This window comes from Rhinolophus ferrumequinum, chromosome 25 (assembly GCF_004115265.2).
Source record: "Rhinolophus ferrumequinum isolate MPI-CBG mRhiFer1 chromosome 25, mRhiFer1_v1.p, whole genome shotgun sequence".
Lineage (NCBI taxonomy): Eukaryota > Metazoa > Chordata > Mammalia > Chiroptera > Rhinolophidae > Rhinolophus > Rhinolophus ferrumequinum.
In genome coordinates this window covers 5389292-5411506 of record NC_046308.1, presented here as the reverse complement: position 1 = coordinate 5411506, position 22215 = coordinate 5389292, and the positions used below count along the sequence as shown (strand labels likewise).

General features: G+C 43.2%; 1 protein-coding gene across 1 annotated transcript; it reads left to right on the top strand.

Annotated features, from left to right (window-relative positions):
- The first annotated feature begins 1295 nt into the window (after positions 1–1295).
- On the top strand, positions 1296–21767 carry PSMD9 (proteasome 26S subunit, non-ATPase 9). The gene is made up of 6 exons (XM_033097845.1): positions 1296–1556; positions 5435–5537; positions 9795–10006; positions 11568–11669; positions 20201–20289; positions 20613–21767. Exons 1-6 carry the CDS (start codon positions 1419–1421, stop codon positions 20638–20640), a joined length of 672 nt encoding a protein of 223 aa, XP_032953736.1. The 5' UTR covers positions 1296–1418; the 3' UTR covers positions 20641–21767.
- The last annotated feature ends 448 nt before the right edge of the window (positions 21768–22215 follow it).

The following is a 22215-nucleotide window of genomic DNA, read 5'->3' as shown; positions in this document are numbered from 1 at the left end:
ATTATTTTCACTCTGCCACATTTGCCTCATCATTCTTTTGTCTACAAATATAAATTCGTATTTTTTATGAACCATTTGAAAATAAGTTGACTCTCTTTCCCCTAGATACTACAGGGTCCTTTTTCTAGGGACGTTGTCTTGTATAACCACAGTGTAAGCATCAAAATTAGGAAATGTAACATTGATACTATACCAGCTAATTCAAATTTCCCCAATTGTCCCAAGAATGTCTTTTTGTAGCTTTTATTATTTTTTTTTAGGGGACCCAGGATCCAAACAAGGAGCACACATTGCATTTCCCTGCATCTCTTCAATCTTTAATTTAGGCAATCACCTACCACGTGCATGTATTTCACAACACTGACCTTTTTGAAGAGTTCAAGCCAGTTGTTTTGAAGAATGTCCCTCAAATTAGGATTTGTTTTCCATCGTTGGATTCAGGGCAAACATGGCTGAATACTACATCAGTGATGTGTCCTTTTCAGTGCAAAATGTTAGGGGCGCATATTAAGATACTAAGTTTCATCGTTGGGTTTCAAGCGGGGTTGAAATTTGGGCTGCTTATTGAGCTGGTTGGGCAAGTTGGTTAGTGAGAGAGCTTTCTCAGCTGTCAAATGAGGGTCCTAATGTTGGTTTCAAGAACAGTGTCTCGCAGATTTTAAGTATTTGGTAAATTATCAGTATTACTGTTCTCATCAATATTATTTTTAACCAAAATTTATAGAGACTTTAATTATGTGACGGGACTGAGCCCAGCATTCAATTCTGTACCCCTCTAGCACCCAGGACAATGTGAGGCACAAAGGAAGCATTCAATAAATATTTGTTGGCAAAATGTCAGCTCTACGACATTGATTGCTATTGATATGGAACCAATTTACAGATGCGAAAACGGAGGCTCAGAGAAATGTAGTAATTTACCTAAGGTCACTACATTGCAGTAAGTAGATTTGAACTCAAGCTTGTAAAACGGGGGATTCGGAATCTGAATGTGTTTTGTAAACCCTCAGGGGCTCTGTCATGTGAAGAGCTGAGCTGGAGCGCCACGCACAGTGCTCTCGGACGGACATACGAGTACAGTCGGCATTCAATACGTAAATGTTAGTTGAATGAATGAGGAAAGAAAATGAGTCAGCTAAGGAGTGATCATCCGCCCTGGTCAGGGACAGCGCTTGGAGGGTACAGACAGGGAAGCCATTCCTCTGCATCCCGTCCCAGGTGGAGTCACCCCAGGACCACGTGTTCCGGCAGGGTGTGGCTTCCGGTGACACCGCCCCACCGACGGAGCCACGCCCCTCACGCCTCCCCGCGCTCGCGGCCGGCCGAGGTGTTTTGGCCCGCGGGCGGAGCCGTAGTCAGTCTCCCCCGCGTCTGCGACCGGGAAAGCGGGTGTTCAGAATCCCCGGTGGAGGTGCACGATGTCGGAGAAGGAAGAGAAGCCGAGCGCAGGCTTTCCGCAGGCCGGCGCGGTGACTGTCAGCGACATCCAGGAGCTGATACGGCGCAAGGAGGAAATCGAAGCGCAGATCAAGGCCAATTATGACGTTCTGGAGAGCGTGAGTGTGGGCGCCGGGTCCCCGGGCGGCGTGGGGGGCACCCCAAGGGCTCCGGACTCGGCCCCCCGACCCGGAAGGACTGGGAGGCCGGGGCGGCCTCCGCTTGAGCTCTCAGCTGTGGCTCTCGCCCTCCGTGGGAGGCCCTAGGCGCCGCACCTGCGACCTCTGTCGGCTGCGGGCAGTGAGGCAAATACCGTTGAAAACTAAGAACAACATTGGTATTCAAGCGAAAGTTTATGGAGCCCTTACTATGTGCTGGGCTCTGTTTTACGTGATTTTCATTGGTGAGCTCATTTAATCGTCGCAGCAACCCTTTGAGGTGAGCTCTATTATTTCCACCATTTTAGGGATGAAGAAACAGGCGTCACTTAACTTAGACCTGCCGCGCGTCACAGAGCTAACAAGTTTGCAGAGGCTGGGTGATTGATAGTCTCCACATCATCAGTCTTTGTTGAACCTTTACCTGATGGCCTGTGTTCTACTAAACACTTTATGTCAGAGCTTCGTAAACGTTAATGTGTATGTTAAAGTTTAGATTCTGATGGGGGGCGGGGCACGCGTGAACAGATGCTGTGTTTCTGGCGATGCTGACGCTACTGGTCGAAGGACTGAGCTTTGAGTGATAGGTAAGGCTCATTCGCCTTGATATATAAGGAGGAAACTGAAGCTCAGAGTGGGGCAGACCCCTGCCTAGGGTTTTGTAGCTATGAAGTGGCAGTAGTGGGGCTAGTTTCCAGGTCCGTCTGGCTCCCAAACGGATATTTTTTTTCAAGCCACCTAGTAGTGTAAAACCACAAATCAATTTGCAGAGAAGGGGTAAATTAGTTACATCTTATGTAAGGGCGGATGGAATGCATTTTAGGTGGTGGGAGTAAGATGAAGTATCAGATGGAGGCGAGGGTACCATTTTACTGAGTGCCTGACTCTGTGACTGAAGGGTGCTGGTTAATGAAGGGGAAGTCACTTGCTCAAAGTCACAAAGTGGGATATAGATCTCAGGCCTGCTGAATCCAGAACCGGTGCTTTCAAACATGCCAGCAGTTTTTTTTTAAAGTTTTATTGGGGAATATTGGGGAACAGTGTGTTTTTCCAGGACCCATCAGCTCCAAGTCAAGTCTTAGTTTTTTTTCAGTCTAGTTGTAGAGGGTGCAGCTCACTGGCCCATGTGGGAATCGAACCGGCAACCTTGCTGTTAGAAGCACTTCGTTCTAACCCACTGGGCCAATGGGCCGCCTCCCAGCAATTTCTTAAACTTCAGTTACTCTCTACCGTAAACAGGACGTTGTATCCATATACTTCCTGTACTGTTATTCCCTTTATGTTTTTCTTTAAATTCACTCACTTTTTTACTTAAATTTATTTGAAAAAGAAATTTTATAATTCTACAGCATGTGAAAAAATGAGACTCTTTTTCCTTTAAATGTAAGGTATAAAAATGCATAACAAAGTGATCCATCCAAATGTCCATCAACTGATGAATAGATAAATAAAATGTGGTCTGTCCATACAGTGGGATATTATTCAATAAAAAGGAATGAAGTGCTGACACGCTACAACATACATGAGCCTTGAAAACATGGTGCTATAGAGTTCATTACAAAAGACCACGTATTTTATGATTCCATTTATACGACATATTCAGAATATAGGCAAATCTGTAGGCAGAAAGTAGCGTAGTGGTTGCTGGGGCTGAGGGGAGCGGGGGAATCAGTGATTGCTAATGGATCCGGAGTTTCTTTTTGGACAGTGATGAAAATGGTCTAAAATAGATTGTGGTGATAGTTACGTAACTCTGTGAATATTCTAAAAGCTGTTGAATTATACACCTTAAATAGGTGGGTTGTATGGCATGTGAATTGTAACTCCATAAAGCTGTGAAAAACACAATGGAGAGGCCCAGAGATAGCAGTGATCTGTAGGTGATAGAAAGAACAGCACCAAATGGAGATTTTCTCCTTAATTATTGAAGGATTGAAGATAGTTGGTAAGGGAATAAATATTTTAGATTCAGGGTTATTTAATGCGCTGTGTGTGGGTCCCAACTTTTGAAAGTAGTGCCTTATGTGGTACTGATTCAGGAAGGCCAGTCAACTCTTAGTCATTGTGGGAAAGCAGGAGGCAGACACAGTTATGTAGCCCGTGACACCTTTGTGCGGTATCTGTAGAGTCCTGTGGTAAGGGAGTATATGGGACCCTCTCCCCTCCACCCCCCGCAGGCTTCTAGAGACAAAGGGAGATAAATGGAATCTCTCCGTCTAGTAACTGTGTACATTGGGCACTGTCTCTCTGTTGGCTAATAATTACAGCCATCATTTATTACTTTCTACGTATGTTCATTTCCTAGGGCCGCCATAACACATGGCCACAAGCTGTGGGGCTTAAAACAAGAGAAGTTTATTTTCTCATACTTCTGGAGGCGAAGTCGGAAATCAAGATGAAGGCAGGGTTGGTTCCTTCTGGAGGCTCTGACGGAGAATCCATTCCATGCCTCTCTCCTAGTTTCTGGTGGCTGCCGGCCATCCTTGGCTTGTAGCTGTATCACTCCAGTGTCTGCCTCATAGGGTCTTCCCGCTGTGTCTCTGTGTCCCAAATGCCCCTTTCCTTTTTCTCATAAGGACATCTGGCAATGGATTGAGGGCCCACCCTAAATCTAGGATGATCTTACCTTGAGGTCCTTAATTCCATCTGCAAAGACCTTATTTCCAAATAAGGTCACATTCACAGGTTCTGGGGGTTAGGACTCTGACTTATCTTTTACAGGCTACTATTCACCCCAGTATGCATGTTCCTGGCACTGCGCTAAGCACTCTACATTAGGTCAACTCATTAATTCTCACAACAGGTGGGAAGCGAGTGAGTGCCATTGTTCCCATTTTATAACTGAGGAAGCGGAGGCTTAGAGAGCTGAGGGTCTCATAACCAAGGGCACCCAGATTGTACGCGGCAGAATTGAGATCAAATCAAAGTCTCATTGCAAAATTCCTGCCTTCCATCATCTAATACGTTGCATTGCTTTTGTGCACCATGCTCTGACTTACATAGGAAAATACTTTAAAATGTTCAAATGAACGTATTGTTTTAAATAGGGAATACATTCTCATGGTCAGAATTCAAAGTCTAGCCGGTTAGCTCAGTTGGTTAGAGCGCGGTGCTCTTAACAAGGTTGTGGGTTTGATCCCCACATGGACCACCGTGAGCTGCGCCCTTCACAACTAGATTGAAATAACTACTTGACTTGGAGCTGATGGTTCCTGGAAAAACACACTTAAAAATAAATAAAAGTTTAAAAAAATTCAAAGTCTATTAAAGGATGTAAAATGAAAAGTCTGTCTCTCTCCCTGTCCTCTGCGCTCCCCGCCCCTCCCCCACCCCATTCCTCTACCCAGGTGGGTGATATCAGTGTATCCTCCCTGGGGTGAAAGCCCCTTTGAAAGCCCTTTTTATATTCAGAGGAACCAAAGTCCTGCCACAGCAGGGTGCTTTTAGGGATTTTCACAGCCCTCCAGCTTCCAAGGCCACCAGCCAGGTGTCAGCTGCCTGTAAGAAGGAGGGTTTGGAGGAGTCCAAGGGGCCGCTGGCCTTGGGGTTGTTGCTCAAAGAAGCCTTTAGTTTTATTGGCACAGTTCTAACTTCAAAAAAAGGAGAATGATTCATGCATTACTTGTGTTATTAAAAATTAATTTAACATATAGTGCCCCCCTCAGAGGGTGTTTGTGAAAGGATGTGGGCAAAGAACCTAGTCTGTGCTAAGTGGTCAATATATGGCAGCTTTTGTCACTGTCCCCTTTGTTAGGATTGCGAAGGAAAAGAGTCTGGGAAAAGAGGTCTTGAGGACTTCATACCTGTGCAGTCTTTTTAACCACTTTCCTTCCCTCCAGCAAAAAGATATTGGGATGAACCAGCCTCTGGTGGACTGCGAGGGCTACCCCCGCTCCGACGTGGACCTGTACCAAGTCCGGACTGCCAGACACAACATCGTCTGTGAGTGACCCTCAGGGGATATCCCCCACCTCGCAGGAGAAGACGTTAAGGCACAGAAATGAAATCACCACTCTTCTATGTTATCTGCTTCCCTGTCTTCTGCCTGGATGGGATTATCTCGTTCCATATATATGGTTTCATTGGTCATTTTGTTTTTAAGAACTTTACTTCATTGTGGAAACTTTATTGAAATAATCGTAGAAACCCAAGTCAAATATTGCTGACCATTCTAATCAGATCAATTCTGTGTTAGGATATATGTTTAGCTGTTAATGATAGTGACAGATAGGAACAGAGGGAGAGTAGAGGTTGGGTCTTGTATTAGTTTTCTGTTTCTGCTGTAACAAGTGACCACAGACTTAGTGGCTTACAATGTCACACATTTGTTATCTTACAGTTCTGGAGGTGAGATATCCAAATGGGTCTCACTGGGCTTAGATCAAGGTGTCAGGCAAGGCTGTGTTCCTTCTGGAGGTTCTAGGGGGCAGCCTGTTCCCTTGCTTTTAGAGGCTGCCCACATTCCTTGGCTCATGGCCCCTTCCATCTTCAAAGCCAGCAATTGCATCTCTCCAACCTCTGATTCTGTCATCACATCTCTTTCTCTCACCCTCTGCCTCCCTCTTTCACTTATAAAGACCCTTGTGATTGCATTGGGCCCACCCCCCGGATAATCCGGGATACTCTATCTGGCTCAGGAGCCTGAACTTAATGCATCTACAAAGTCCCCTTTGCCATGTAAAGTAACATAGTCACAGGTTCTGGGGTTCAGGACATCTTTGTGGGGCCATTGTTCACCTTGTCACAGGTGGGCAGCCAGCAGTCCACCACCAAGTCATATTAGAAGGGAATTTCTCGTCTACATTTTCCACTTAATGCCTTCTGTTACCTCTTTGAATCTTGACTCCATCTGTAGCATGTTTTGGTACAAGGCCGTACTTCTCAATGAGGGTACAAGTACCCTTGGGTGGGATACAGCTTAAGATGCCAAAAGTTCCTTAAGAGCCACAGTATGATCATAGGACTTCTTAGAGCATCACGTTGCCTTGAAGATTTGGGGAAAAGAAGCATGCCATTTTTATATTAAAACAAAGAGGAAGATACAGAGTAAGGAAAAACCATTTTAAGATGATCAGACTGGAGGGAAATTTGGGGCTTTTCGCTTAAACCTTAGACGCTGCAGGGATGCAGCCCCTTTGGCTTGGCTAGTTTGGAGGATTCTGGAGAAAATTTGAGAGGCTCTAGCTCACAGTGTGAGGGAGGGTACGACTTATTTTTTTTCCAAATGGTTAGCCTGATGTCCCAACACCATTTATTATTATTATTTTTTTAACTTAAAATTTTTTTTTTGAGGTTTGGGTTATTTTTTTTATTTTTTATTTTTTATTTATTTATTTTTTAATTTTTATTTATTTATTTATTTATTTATTTTAATTTATTGGGTGACAATTGTTAGTAAAATTACATAGATTTCAGGTGTACAATTCTGTATCACATCATCTATAAATTAGAGGTTTGGGTTATTTTTAATTTCTTATTTATTTATTAAAAATTTTTTTTTTTTACTTTGGGGAATATTGGGGAACAGTGTGTTTTTCCAGGACCCATCAATCAGCTCCATGTCAAGTCGTTGTTCTGTTTTTTTTTTTTTTCCCAATCTAGTTGTGGGGGGCGCAGCTCACTGGACCATGTGGGAATCAAACTGGCGACCTTGGTGTTATGAGCACTGCGCTCTAACTACTGAGCAACTGGCCGCCCCTAGATTTTTAAAATTAAATTTAGTAACATTGGTTCATAACATATAAGTTTCAGGTGTACAATTTTATAATACAATACCTGTACACTCCATTGTGTGCTCACTGCCCAAAGTCTTGTCTCCTTCCATCACCATATATTTGTCCCCCTTTACCATCTGTGTTCTCTCTCCACACCCTCTTCCCCTCTGGTAACCACCATTCTGTTGTCTGTGTTTGTGAGTTTGTTTTATTTGTTCTTTTCTTGCTTTCTGTTTTGTATCCCACATATGAGTGAAATCATACTGTTCTTGTCCGCTTCCGTCTGACTTATTGCACTTAGCATGATACTCTCCAGGTCCATCCAGGTTCAACTTCATGTATTGAATAGTCCGTTCTTTCTCCATTCATTTGAAACACTACCAGTATTACATATTGAATCTTTCGACATGCTTACATCTTTCTGGGCTTTTGGCCCTGTTCTGTTCACTCTCCCTTTGGGTGCTAATATTGCACTGTCTCATGACTTTAATATACTTAAGAGTCTGGTTGAACAATTCCTTCTTATTGGTCTTCTTTTGAAAAACTATTCTCACAAGTTTATTTCATTTTTAAAACTAGACTTTATTTTTTAGAACAGTTTTAGATTTGCAGTAAAATGGGGAAAATAATACAGAGGTCCCATATACTCTATACCCAGTCTTTCCTATTTTTAATATCTTACATTAGTATCTGCATTTATTACAGTTGTAAGTTTGATTTTGAAATATGCCTCGGAAACATTTTTTTTAAAAGATTTTTATTGGGGAAGGGGAACAGGACTTTATTGGGGAACAGAGTGTACTTCCAGGACTTTTTTCCAAGTCAAGTTGTCATCCTTTCAATCTTAGTTGTGGAGGGTGCCGTTCAGCTTCAAGTTGTTGTCCTTTCAGTCTTAGTTGTCGAGGGCGCAGCTCAGCTCCAGGTCCAGTTGCCATTGTTAGTTGCAGGAGGCGCAGCCCACCATCCCTTGTGGGAGTTGAGGAGTCGAACCTGCAACCTTGTGGTTGAGAGGACGCGCTCCAACCAACTAAGCCATCCAGGAGCTCAGTGGCAGCTCAGCTCAAGGTGCTGTGTTCAATCTTAGTTGCAGGGGGCGCTGCCCACCATCCCTTGCGGGACTCGAGGAATCGAACTGGCAACCTTGTGGTTGAGAGCCCGCGCTCCAACCATCTGAGCTATCCAGGAGCTCAGTGGTAGCTCAGCTCAAGGTGCTGTGTTCAATCTTAGTTGCAGGGGGCGCAGCCCACTATCCCTTGTGGGACTCAACCTTGTGGTTGAGAACCCACTGGCCCATGTGGGAATCGAACCGGCAGCCTTCGGAGTTAGGAGCACGGAACTCCAACCGCCTGAGCCACTGGGCCGGCCCCGCCTCGGAAACATTTTGTCCAGGAAAAATTTTTTTTTGAATTCTGATTTGAACTGCAACATATTGTAAATAAAGTCATTTCCTTTTCTCAAAGCTGTAGGTCGAGTCCAGGCATTGCTGAAGGTTCTGGGGCTCCTCATGGAGCTTATCACCCTGGGAGAGGGGGCTCTTTTCCAGTCAGAGAGTGCCCGTATGTTGCACACTGACACCACTTTAAGTCTTCTTGCGCTGGTATATGTCTCCATTTACTCAAACCTGGGTTCTTTTCTCTCGTCTGCTCCTGTGGGTTGAGTACCGGAGTCCCATTATGCCTGAGGGCCTCACCTGTGCTCCGAAGTGCCGGGCGCAGGGGAACCAGGTCAGGTGGCCATGCATGCCCATGGTGAAGGCACCTGGAAAGTGTGAAAGTCTGGGACCCACTGGTGCTAGTTATGGGTTGACGGGCACTGTGCGTCAGCTCAGGCCTCTGAAAGTCGGCAAGGGAACTGTGGAATCCACAGCAGTAGAGGCAGTGGCTTAGGTGAAAAGAAATCATCAAAATGCCAACCACCGCTGGACTGGCCTGCAGAGAGGACTTATTTGAGTGGATAGTGGTTCACAACATTTTGAATTAGCCATCAATTCTGAAAAAATCAAGGATTTCACCCCCAAACTCCTAATTTCCAGCCTTTTCCTTGTTACTTCTCCAAGACTGAACATCACCAGCCGTGTATGAGTAGATTCAGGCATCATTTTTACCCCTAGAGGCATTCAGAGAAAAGTGCAACCTAGCCCGTTACATTCATTCGTGTGACTGCCACACTTGCCCCTTGTACGCATCGGAGCTTCTGGCCATGGAACGTTCCTTACTTCTGCTCACCCTTCAGGTCTCAGCTGAAACGGTGCTGCCTTCGGGGAGCCTTCCCTGATCTCCTAGACTAGCAAGATCAGGTGCCCTGGCGGGCTCGGCCTTCCTGTGAGCCTTATGGAGGTAGCTCCTCTGTGATGCCCACACATTGGTCCCCAGCCTCCAGCCCCACGTCTGGCACACAGTCAGCGCTCGTTAAATATTCAGTGAATGAGTGGGAGTCCCGTGTCCTCAGCTGTGTGGCTGGCCCTGATCCGCTCTTCTCCTTCCAGGCTTGCAGAACGATCACAAGGCAGTGATGAAGCAGGTGGAGGACGCCCTGCACCAGCTGCACGCTCGCGACAAGGAGAAGCAGGCCCGGGACATGGCTGAGGCCCACGAAGAGGCTGTGAGCTGCAACCTGGGCCTGAGCGAGGCCCTCGCCCCACCTCAGGCCTTCGCCAAAGTGAACAGCATCAGCCCTGGCTCCCCCGCCAGCCTCGCGGTGAGCCAGGGCCCCGCCACCCAAATTTGCACCCATACGGTGCTGTAGGTCAGGTACTTAGGGTGGCGGTGGACCCAGGAAAGACAGCCCCACGCTCTCTCCATGCTGCACTTCACTAATTCAGCAAACACCAAGGCCTGTTGGAGGCTCAGCCCCGCGCTGGGGCCAGGGTTTCAGAAAGGCCCCTGCTGCACGCCAGATTGGTCAGAGAGAGGCCTGGACACAAGGTAGGAGGTGATACATGTCCCAAGAGAGGGAAAGAGGGTCTCTTCCTGAGGCCCATTTTAGCCGGGCACTGAGTAATAGACAACAGCTGCCATTTACTAAACCCTTGCTTTCCACCAAGTGTCCTGCCAAATGAGTTCTACCTCTTGCCCGGTGTATTTTAAGAAGTTTTAAACAGCTTTATTGATATATAATTCACATACCGTAAAGTTTACCCATTTAAAATACACAATTCTGTGGCTTTTGGTGTTTTCACAGAGTTGTGCCTCCATCACCACAGTCAATTTTAGAGCATTTTCATCATCCTAAAAAGAAACCCTTTACCGATTAGTCGTTCCCCCCAGCCCCCACCTCCCCAGCCCCCATCACCAACCAGTCTGCTTCCTGTCTCTATGAATTTGCCTATTGGGACATTTCACATATGTGGAATCATGCAATACGTGGTCCTTTATGGCTGGCTTCTTCCTCTTGGCATCATGTTTTCAAGGTTCAACCATGTTGGAGCATGTATGTCTGTTTTCATTCCTTTTTTTATCTGAGTAACATTCCATTGATGGATAGACCACCTTTTATGTATCCATCAGTTAATGGACATTTGGTTTTCACTTTTTGGCTATTACGAATGATGCTACTGTGAACGTCATGTACAAGTTGTGATGTGGGCGTGCATTTCATATTTAATCCCATAGCCACCTTCTGCGGTAGGGACTACCTTTTACCCCATTTCACCCATGAAGACAGGCCTCAGAGACATGGCTGCGAAGAGGTAGAGCTGGGCCCTGCATCCAGGTCCCGTCAGTACGATTTATGATCACAAGACTGTAAGTTACACACAAGCTCGGTGCTGTTCCCTGCTGAAGCCACAGCGTGTAGCCCGGTGCTGTAGTCTGCCTATGACAAAGGGATGAATGGATTGTGGTCTGTGTTCTTAGAACGAAAGGGTCTGCTTGTTTGGGGGCTTCTAGGGCAAACTTGTCTACATTCTGACCCCTGGACAACATAGGCCCAGACTGGCCTGCCTGCCTCTTCTTGCCCCTGAACCTTCATGCCCCTGAATGAGAGCAGCATTTGGCTTTTTCCCACATGTCTCAAGGTACAACTGGGCAGACCTGGCCACCTTCTGTTACATCTGCCCTGGGAAGATCCCCCCTGGAGGAGGTGGCCCAATTATCCACCACCCCTTCCTGGATGAGCTGTCTAAATCCCTGACCTCTTTGCGCCTGCCATTGTCTCCTGTAGAAAGCAAGCTCTTGACCTTGACATTAAATTGGGCGTAGAAGGGTAAAGAACACCAGAAGCATATTTAATCTAGCCTGGTTTTCACTTCTCTCTGTAGGGTCTGCAAGTGGATGACGAGATTGTGGAGTTTGGCTCCGTAAACACCCAAAACTTCCAGTCACTACAAAACATTGGCAATGTGGTACAGCACAGCGAGGGGGTGAGTAGGGGGTTACGTGACTCTAGAGCTGTCAGGGCCAGGAAACGTTGACGGAGCCCTTGACTGCTGCCTTCAAAGTGCTGTTGCTCAGGCACAGTCCCCATTCATGGCCTCCACACTTGCTGTTCCCTCTGCCTAGGATGCTTTTCCTCCCTTATGTCCCTCATCTCACTCCCTGACCTCCCTCATCTTGTATAAGTGACACCCTCTCAGTGAGGCCTTTCTAGCCACCCTATCTAAAATACCCTCTCCTACTTCTGTCCCTGATTTATGTAACAGTGTTTCTTAGAGACCTTTGTACTGTGACACATGCCTCACTCTTTCACTGCTGCATAATACTCCACGATGTGAATGGACTGCAATTTGTCCGGCCATTGCTGTAGTGGTGGACGGATGGGCAATTTCCAGTTTTACGGCAGTATGAACAGCCATGCAGGCTTGTTCACGACTGTGCACACACATGGCATCTTGTTTTAATTTGTATTTTCCTGATTACCAGTGAGGTTGAGAATTTTTTTTTTAATGTTTTCATTGATGTTTATGTTTTCAATTCTGTGAATTGTCTGTTTATATTTTTTCCCATTTTTTTCTACTGGGTTATTTATCCTATTTAAAAATCTATTTGTAGGAATTTGGTATATATTCTAGATATTAAACCCTTGCCTGTTTACATTCTGCATGTTTTTCCTGGTTAGTGGCTTGTCTTTTAACTTTGTTTATGGTGCCTTCGATTATGCGAGAGGTTTTTTTTTTTTTTAATTCACTTAGACATCATTTTGTTGAATTTATTTATATTACAGGCTTTTTCCCTGCCAAAACCACACCTGATAATTTAAATAAATATGGGCAATACATGGTAGCTTAGTACTCTTCAAACAGCAGTGTATTAGAACTCGATTCATGTGCACTTTGACAATTTCAGTCCTTAAAAACATAATAAGAGTTGGAATTCAAAATCAATTATAGCTTTCCACTTGGTGGCATAGTATGTCGTTAAATAACATTTCCACCTAATCATCTTATCTCATTTTTCAGTAATGTAACCTCAATAAAAGTTTTTTTGGCAAAGAGTCATACATCAATACATCGCAGGAGAAATATGGGGCTCAAAGTCCACGGAAATTGTTTACTAAAGGTTTTGGTTCCCAAATGTTTCCTTCAGTTTAACCAATAATTCTGGGGTTTTCTTGTACCCACTTGAGTCCTGCTTGATTGTGCGGGTCATCTGATGTAACTCATCAGAAGGCAGGCGTCGGGCCTGTGTCCCTGCTAGAAGACACCTCCATTTCTACAGTGACACCTTCATCAAATCTGTACGTGTATGAAAGTTTAAAATTCTGATATTGTCAGAATTCACCAGTTGTTTGCTTTATGACTTCTGCGTCTGCTTAAAGAAGTTCTTCTAGTACTTTTATTTTTATTTATTTATTTTTTTAAAGATTTTATTGGGGAACAGTGTGTACTTCCAGGACTTTTTCCAAGTCAAGTTGTCCTTTCAATCTTAGTTGTGGAGGGCGCCATTCAGCTCCAGGTCCAGTTGCTGTTGTTAGTTGCAGGGGCTGCAGCCCACCATCCCTTGTGGGAGTTGAACTGGCAACCTTGTGGTCGAGAGGATGCGCTCCAACCAACTGAGCCATCTGGCACTGGCCCACGTGGGAATCAAACTGGCAGCCTTCGGCGTTAGGAGCACAGATCTCCAACTGCCTGAGCCACTGGGCCAGCCTGTTTTGTTTTTTGTTTTTCTTTACTCCATGTGGAGTTTATCTTTTGTTTTTTACAGCAGTTTTATTGTGGTATAAGTCACATACCATACAGTTCACCCATTAAAGTGCGTAATTCAGTGGTTTTTAGTGTGTTCATAGAGTGTACATCCATCACCACAGTCAATTTTAGAACATTTTCATCACCCCGAAAAGAAACTTCATACCCATTAGCAGTCACTCCCCATTCCCTCCATCCCACGATCCCCTAGGAAGCACTAAACTGCTTTCTGTCTCTATGGATTTGGTTATTCTGGACATTTCATATAAATGAGATGACCCTACAATATGTGATATTTTGTGACCAACTTCTTGCACTTAGCATAATGTTTTCAAAATGCATCCATGTTGTAGCGTGTATCAGTGCTTCGCTCCTTTTTATGGCTGAATAATATCCCGTTGTGTGGATAGACCACATTTTATTTATCCCCTCATCAGTTGGTGAACATTTGGGTTGTTTCTACTTTTTTGGTTATTATGAGTAGTACTGCTAGGAACATTCATGTACAATTGCTTGTGTGGACATTTGTTGTCACTTCTCTTGAGTACATACCTCATCTGGAATTAATTTCTGTGAATGCTATGAAGTAGGGCACCAGACTTTTCTTCCCCCCAAGGATAGTAGTTGTCCCCCAACTATTTATTGAACAGTTAATACTTTACCCACCCAGTTGCCACCTCTGTGACATATCAAATTCCTATATGTGGGATTCTTTATTCTGTTCCCTTGGTCTGTTTTTTCTGAACCTTTCTGGGGTTCCCTGGAACAAACCTATTTGTTCTTCGTCTGTGTCCCTTTATCCCTTTACCATAAAGGGTGTGTTATTTTTCTTTTGGTGAGTTAAAAAAAAAAATCACCCCCAAAATTATAAGCTTAAAACAACAAACATTTACGTCTAATACTTTCTGAGGGTTGGGCATCCAGGAGTGTTTTGTAGCTGGGTGGTCCCGGCTTATCGTCTCTCATGAGTTTGCAGTCAACATGATGGCAGGGGCTCTAGTCATCTGGGGGCTTCACTGAGGTGAAAAAAATCTGCTTCCGAGATGCCTCGCTCACGTTGCTGTTGGCAGGAGGCTTCAGGTCCTCTCCCAACACGGCCCCTGGCTTTCTCCATAGTGGGCAGAGGAGGCCACAGTGTGGTCTTTGCCCCAGTCTTTGAAGATGCCCGTTTTCACTTCCAGTTTATTCTGTTCTTTGAAGTGATTCACTAAGTTCAGCCCATGCTCAAAGGGAGGTGAATTCACCTTTACCTCCCGAAGGAAGGACTATCAAAGAATTTATGGCCATATTCCAAAACCACCACGCAGGAAGCACACTAGGAAGGCTGTTTTGTCTCCTTGCTCAGCTAGCACTTGTCCAGTTTCTTTAAGCTTTTCATTTTGTTGCCATCTCTCATCTTTGCAGTCCCCTTTCCCACTTTATTTATTTGTCTTTGTGGTATCATGCCTTTGTTATCTTTTTACTGTTCCGTCATCATTTTGGTAAGGTTTCTAGAGGTAGTGCAGATGTAGGTTCATTATGTTATGTCTACCCAAAGTCTCTCTCTCTTTTTCATTCTTTTTATCTCAGCCTTCCTAGTGTGCTATGGTTTATACATGTCTCTTGTGTATCTTGAGTCACATATTTTAAACTTTGCAGTTGTTGCAACTCACTGTTACTGGTTTGTTTTGTAAATAGGTCCTTTTTTTTTTCTATAGGAGGTAATGCATACACATGGTAAAAACAGAACCAAAGGCCATAGAATGAGAAATCTCTCTCTCCTTCGAGTCCATGTTTTCTCCTTCAGAAATGGCTACTTGGCAGCTGTGTGGCCACACCAGCGTATATACCGTGTTTCCCTGAAAATAAGACCTAGCTGGACAATCAGCTCTAATGCGTCTTTTGGAGCAAAAATTAATATAAGACCCAGTCTTAGTTTACTATAATATAAGACTGGGTTTTATATAATATAATATAATATAATATAATATAATATAATATAATATAATATAATAATACATGTAATATAATATTGGGTCTTATATTAATTTTTGCTCCAAAAGATGCATTAGAGCTGATTGTCCAGCTAGGTCTTAGTTTCGGGAAAACAGGGTAGTGACTGGTTGTTTTTATTAAGGTGTCATTTATCTGTAGCAAAATTTACCCTTCTCAGTGTATAGTACTGTGAATTTTGACAAACGTATATAGACAGGTAACTGCTGCCATAATGAAGATACAGAGCAGTTCCACCGTCCCCCCAAAATGGCTTCATATTCTTTTGTGGTTAACCCTTTCCCCAGCCCCACTCCAGGACGACCACTCATCTGTGTGCCATCCCTATCGTTTTACCTTTTCCAGAATGTCATATAAATGGGACCGCACAGTATTCATAGCCTTTGAAGTCTGGCTTCTTTCACTCCGCATCATACACGCGAGGTTCTTCCATGAGGGTGTGTGTATCCACTCCTTTTCATGGCTGAGTAGATGAATCCCAGATTGTTTATCCATTTACCAGTGAGGGACATTTAGGTTGTTTCCAGTTTTTGGTGATTACGTAATAGCTACTAGTTTTTAATCTGTCTTTTCTAGTTAAATATATTCTTAGGCTCCTTATAGGTCTATAAATCCTTTTTTACTGATTGGTATAATTGACGTATAATGTTAGTTATAATTGACATTAGTAATAAATAACACTAGTTATAATTAACATTAGTTTCAAGTGTATAACAAAATGACTTGATATTTGCATCTATTATGAAACGATCACCACAGTAAGTCTAGTTAACATCCATCATTATACATAGATGCAAAAATATTTTTTCTTGTGATGAAAACTTTTAAGATTTACTCTTAGCAGCTTTAAAATATGCAGTACAGTATATCTAGTGTACAGTGTGGTAACTATAGTTAATACTGTGTAAATCAGTCTTTACCAAAGTAGTTATTAAGCATTTTTTAGCAACAGAAACTTTTCTTCAAATAAAATTTCCCGGGGAATTCCAACATATCAACAGATAAAAGCTGAGCTGCTGGGAGGGCCTGGCGGGGCTGGTGGGGGGCTTTATCTCCTCAGGGCCCTGGGGCCTCCTGGAGCCAGAGCCCAGCTTGAGAATCAGCGGTCCAGGTTACCGTGATATGCTCTGTGAATTAAAAAAATAATGTAACAAAAGCCCCCACAGCTTTATATTGTTAGACATTGAGGTAATTTCCAATTTTGTGGAAACCTGGACATTAACACTCTTCTAGACAAATCTGTTTCTTTAGATAACTTTCTAAAGGTGAGTTTCTGGATCAAATACGTATATTTTCTTTTTTTTCAAATGCATGTATTTTCAAAGGAAAAAATCTTAAAATTTAAAAAATAGTCTATTATAAAAATAACGCATATTTTATTCAGGTATGAAAAGGAATGGAGTACTGATATGCTATAATATAGATGACCCTGGAAAGGATTTGTGCTAAGTGCAAGAAGCCAGACACAAAGGGCCACATATTTTAGAACTCCATTTATGTGAAATGTCCAGAATAGGAAAAGCTAGAGAGACAGAAAGTAGATTAGTGGCAGCCAGGTGCTGGGGGAGGAGGGAGGAGGGAAGAAGGAGGGGGAGTGACTGCTGATGGGGGTGGGGTTTCTTTTTGCGTGGTGAAAATGTGCCGGAATTAGAGAGTGGTGATGGTTGTACAAATCTCTGATTATATAAAACCCACTGAACTGTATACTTTAAAATGATGAATTGTATGTTAATTATATCTCAATAGTAATGCATATTTAGTGTAAAAAACTGCAGTGTAAATTGTTCAAAGTAAGAATGAAAGTCCTAGATCTCCTTCCCGTAGTAGTAATACTTTCTCTGCTCTATTGGAGTCCTGGGCAAGATGCGGGTGCTATAATGGGGTGCAAAACAGATAAACAGGGTTCTTGCCTTGGAAGCACTTTGATGGGCAGACAAGCACTAATCAAATAATCACAGATACGTAATGAATTATACAGTGTGATGAGTGTTACGAAGGAAAAGTTCAAGGGAGCTAGGAGAGCAAATAGTGGGGTCCTGGTTTACCCCTAAGTGTATACAAGTTTATCAAGGCGGGGAGACTGGCAGGGAGAGGGGCCTTCCTCCGGCAGGTCATGGCCTGAGGTGGGAGGACCAGAGAAGACTGGTTAGAACCTAGTTCTTTTTTCCTGAGGGGCAGTTGGGAGCCATGCACACTCCCAGGCTGGAGAGTAACATGTTAACAGCTCTGTGTCCTGAAAAGGTTTCTTGGGTGCTAGGTAGAGAACTGATTGCAGGGCTGACAGTTTTAGCAGCCCAGTCAAAAGCTGATGGGCTTTGACGAACGGGCTGAGGGTGGAGGCAGTGGGCAAATCAGAGGGACATTTAGGATGTAAAATAGATAGTATGACAGACTGTGTCAAGGACGACCTCTGTGTTTCTACCTGCCCAGGGCTATTTTTTCCAGAACTGGAAGCACATCAGTGTATCCCTCACACATTTTCTCAGTGTGGGTGTATACGTGCTTTTTTAACAAAAAGACACAAACAAGACCCACTCTCCATACTTTCCTGGATTTTTTCCCCCACTTTGAAGGGATTTCCCCATTGGTGTGCGTCTGTTTTCATGTTCCATTGCTTGGTTTGCCATCTTTTATTTAGCCAGCCCCCCCCACTCGACATTTCGGCTGTGTCCAATGTTTGGCCATCGAACAACGATGTAGTGAATATTTTTGTCTTGAGTGAAGGTTTCTGATAGATTTCTAGAAGTAGAATTACTGGGTCAAAGGCAATGCACATTTACAGATTTTTTTTAAAATAATTTTTATTTTTCAATTACAGTTTACATACTACTCCACCGTCTTGACTGCAAGCCCAACATTTACAGATTTGATAGACATTGTCAAGCTTCCTCCAGAATGCTTGCATTAGCTCACATTTTCTCAAGCAGTTTATGTGAGTGCTTATTTCTTGACCGCCCCACCCCCAGCTGTGTTATTGTCAGTCTTTGATTCTTTGACAATCTAGATGAAAAACGGCGTTTTTAAATTTTTTTCATGCTTTATTATTTTTTTCCAGATTCAGAGATTACATCGATAGATTTCTGATAACTTAAGAAAATTGTGGTAAAATGTACATAACAAAATTTACCAATTTAACCATTTTTAAGTGTACATTTCTCTGGCATTTAGTTCATTCCCATTGTTCTACAACCATCTCCACTATCCAGCTCCAGAATTTTTTCATCTTGCCAAACTGAAACTCTGTACCTATTAAACACTAACTCGTCATTCACCTCTCGCCAAGCTTCTGGCAACCACTAATCTACTTTGTCTGTGAAGTTGCTCTAGGTACCCCCATCAGTGGAATCATACAGTATTTGTCCTTTCGTGACTAGTGTATATCACGTTGCATAAGGTCTTTGTGGTCTAGCCATATGATTGCATGTGTCAGAATTTCCTTTACAAGGCTGAATAATATTCTGTTGTATGGATAGACCACATTTTGTTTATCCATTCTGTTGATGGACACTTGGTTTGCTTCCACCCTTTAGCTACTGTGAATGCTGCTGCAGTGAACGTGGGTGTGCAAATACCTGTTTGAGTCCCTACTTTCAGTTCTTTGGGTATATGCCCAGACGTGTAATTGCAGGATTCTATGGCAATTCTATTTTCAATTTTTGGAGGAACCGCCATATTGTATTCCACAGCAGCTGTACCATTTTATAGTCACACCAACAGTGCACGACGGTTCCAATTTCTCCACATCCTCGCCAACACTTGCTGTTTTCTGATTTTTTGATAATAGCCATCGTAATGGATGTGTAGTGATACTTCATTATGGTTTTGATTTGAATTTCCCTAATGATTAGTGATGTGCTGCGTCTTTTCATGAGCTTATTGGCTATTTGTTTCTCTTATGTGGAGAAATGTCTAAGTTCTTTGCTTCTTTTTTAATTGGGTTGTTAGTTGTTGAGTTGTAGGAGTTCTTTATCTACTCTGTACATTAATCCCTTATCAGATGATTTGCAAATATTTTCTGTTCTGTGGGTTGCTTTTTTCACTCTGTTGATAGTGTCCTTTGATGCACAAAAGTTTTAAATTTTGATGCATCTTGTTTTAACTAGTAATTTTCTTCAGTATATATTCTACCTAGTTTAATTTGTTTTAATTAAAGAAATACGGTAAAAAAAATTAATGGTATAGAAAGATAGAAAAGTAAATGTTAAAAAAAAAAAAAGTAGAAGTTATCTTCTCTTACTCCAAACTACTAGTCCTTCTCTCTCTTGGAAGTAACCACTGTTAACAGTTTTCTTGTTTATCTCCCCCAAAACTTTTTATGCACCAAGCAACAGATATGTCATTTTAGAAAATATATTGTAATCAGTTTATACTTTGCTGGTTTTGTTTTGTTTTTACTAAAACTGCTTCATTCACTATACTGTGTTTGAACAAATACCTTATTTGAAGCTATTTTGGATGTTTACAGTATTTGAATTTATAAACAGTCCTGGAATGAACACTTAGTTCGTATATCATCTGTACTTTTGCAAATTATATCTTGTATACACCATTGAAAGATTTTTTTGCAGGGGACATGTTTCTGCAAGAGGATGGTACTAATTTGTAGCCCCACTGGCTGCCCCAAAAGTTCAATATCCACCACACTTGTTTTAAGGATTATGCTTAAAATAAGCATTCTTACCAATCTGATGGGCAAAAAACAGTACCTCAGCATTTTAGCGTGAATCTCTTTGAATGATAAGGAAGTTGAACATAAAATGAGATTGTTTTCCTTTCAGAAGCCCCTGAATGTGACAGTGACCCGCAGAGGGGAGAAACACCAGCTTAGACTTGTCCCAACACGCTGGGCGGGAAAAGGACTGCTGGGGTGAAGTATCTGTTTCTGTTCATTCATACTACAGTGTCAGTTGTGGGTTTGTTCGACATAAAGCTGCAGGGAGGAGGGAGGTCATTGGGGAATGATGGGAATCCCCAGCTTGCCCGTAGAACTCATGATAAATCCTTGTGGCGGGAATGAAATTGCAGGTATGGAGGTGGAGGGAGCCCTGGTCTCTCTGGTTCTTTCATTAACTGGGCATTTGCTTTAAAAGGAGGAAAGAATGGGTGTAAAAAGCTCAGAAGGGCTCACCTTCTGATCTTCCTGACTGAAGTCACCAAACTTAAGCCGATCCTTTTCTTTTTTTCTTCCAGCTGCAACATTATTCCTTTGCAAAGATGATTGTCCCTGAGGAACAATAACAGGAGAGCATCTTCCCTTGCCTTGGACTTGGGTCTAGTGGGGTTTCCTCCTCCTCTCCCTGAAGCTTAAGGACCTGGAAGAGTCTGGAAGCTGCACTTCTAGATGATGGAAGCGCTGTGGCCTCCCACTGTAATCTCTCGGGATTTAAGGCACTGTTAAAAACTTGATCGTGTTTAGCATCTTTTGCAGATTAGGCCATGGCCTTATGTGGGAATCCTCTGATTGTGGGCAAGTGGGCGGGAGTTATTCTGGGAGGTGCTGTTGTGACTTTATTCTTTTAGGAGTTATTTCCCCCAAATAAACACAGGTTTATAATGCTGATAGGACCATGTTATCACCCCAACTGAATTTCATATGAACCTCTCAGACCAGGAGTTAGAACACCCTTATAGAAAGTTGGGTTGAACAAACCAAACCGACAATTGTGCCAAAGTCAAATTTGACCAACAGCATTTTAGGAATATCATCTTTTAGTGAATGGGGTTTCCAGACACTCTGGCTTCCCCATCATCATCTGTACCACGGCATTGCTGCTCTGGATACAGAAATTGCATCCTCAGCAGTTGGACTTCCAGGACCAGAATTACTCCCTTTAGGAATAGGGAAACGCAAGCAGCTCAGTGAGGTGTCAGCTTTTTTTACATAACCCATCAACGGGCAACAAGCTCTCTTCACTTCTAGAATAAAAAAGTCTGCAAATTAGCTTCTAATTTGACTCTTTTATAATTGACCCTCCTTGTCAGGCCCTCAGATCAGCACTATTTTGTAAATAGTTCGTGCAGACCACTGTCTCTCTTTCAGAGATCTGGCACCTTTTGCGGAGGCATGCCTGTTTGTGTTCCTTGGGTCTGGATTTCCTTGGGTTGGCTACACATACTCGCTTGTCCTGAAGAGTCGGTATTGGGGTGTGCTTCCAGCCATGGGTTCTCATGCTCAGCTGGAATGCCTTCCTGTGAGTGTGTTCCCCAGACGGTCATATATCCACATGTATGTCCTCCACATGCTGTGTTTACTAATGTTTGCTGTTTAAATTGTGTTCTAATTCCAAGTATTTTCCAATCTCTTTTTATAAGACTTAGATGATAATAAACACAGCTTGTCCCATCCAGTTTATCCCTTTTTTTTCCTTGAGATGTGTGCATATTAATCAGTCAGTACTGGAGCACGGGGGTTAGGGAGAATCATTCCCATTCTCTTAAACCAATAGCAGCAGTCTTCTGCATCAGTGCTTTAGCTGGTTTCCTGCCGGTCTCCCTTTACAAACCACGCGATGGCCAGTGTGCCCTCTTCTGCGAGGTCGTAGGGGAGGGTCAGTTTGAAGTAGAATGATCCTAATAGCCAAACTGGTTTTGCAGAAACGTTTTGTGATAAGTACAGCAAGATAATGTAACCTATATAATACTTCATCCCAGCTAGCTAAAATTCGCTACACAACACGTAGTGCCCCGGTGAGAAGGTGTGGACAGATGTGTGCAGCATGTATGAGACCCGGAAATTTTGCTTGCTTTTGGCAGAGAGAATTTTATCAAAACAGTTCATACTTCTTCACTTAAT

What these genes read in the sequence shown, in the direction of transcription:
- PSMD9 (XM_033097845.1), top strand. Translation starts at nt 1,419, where the DNA reads ATGTCGGAGAAGGAAGAGAAGCCGAGCGCAGGCTTTCCGCAGGCCGGC. An exon ending in TGGTACAGCACAGCGAGGGG is followed by an intron (nt 11,670 to 20,200) that starts GTGAGTAGGGGG and finishes TTTTCCTTTCAG; the next exon opens with AAGCCCCTGAATGTGACAGT. An exon ending in GCGGGAAAAGGACTGCTGGG is followed by an intron (nt 20,290 to 20,612) that starts GTGAAGTATCTG and finishes TTTTTCTTCCAG; the next exon opens with CTGCAACATTATTCCTTTGC.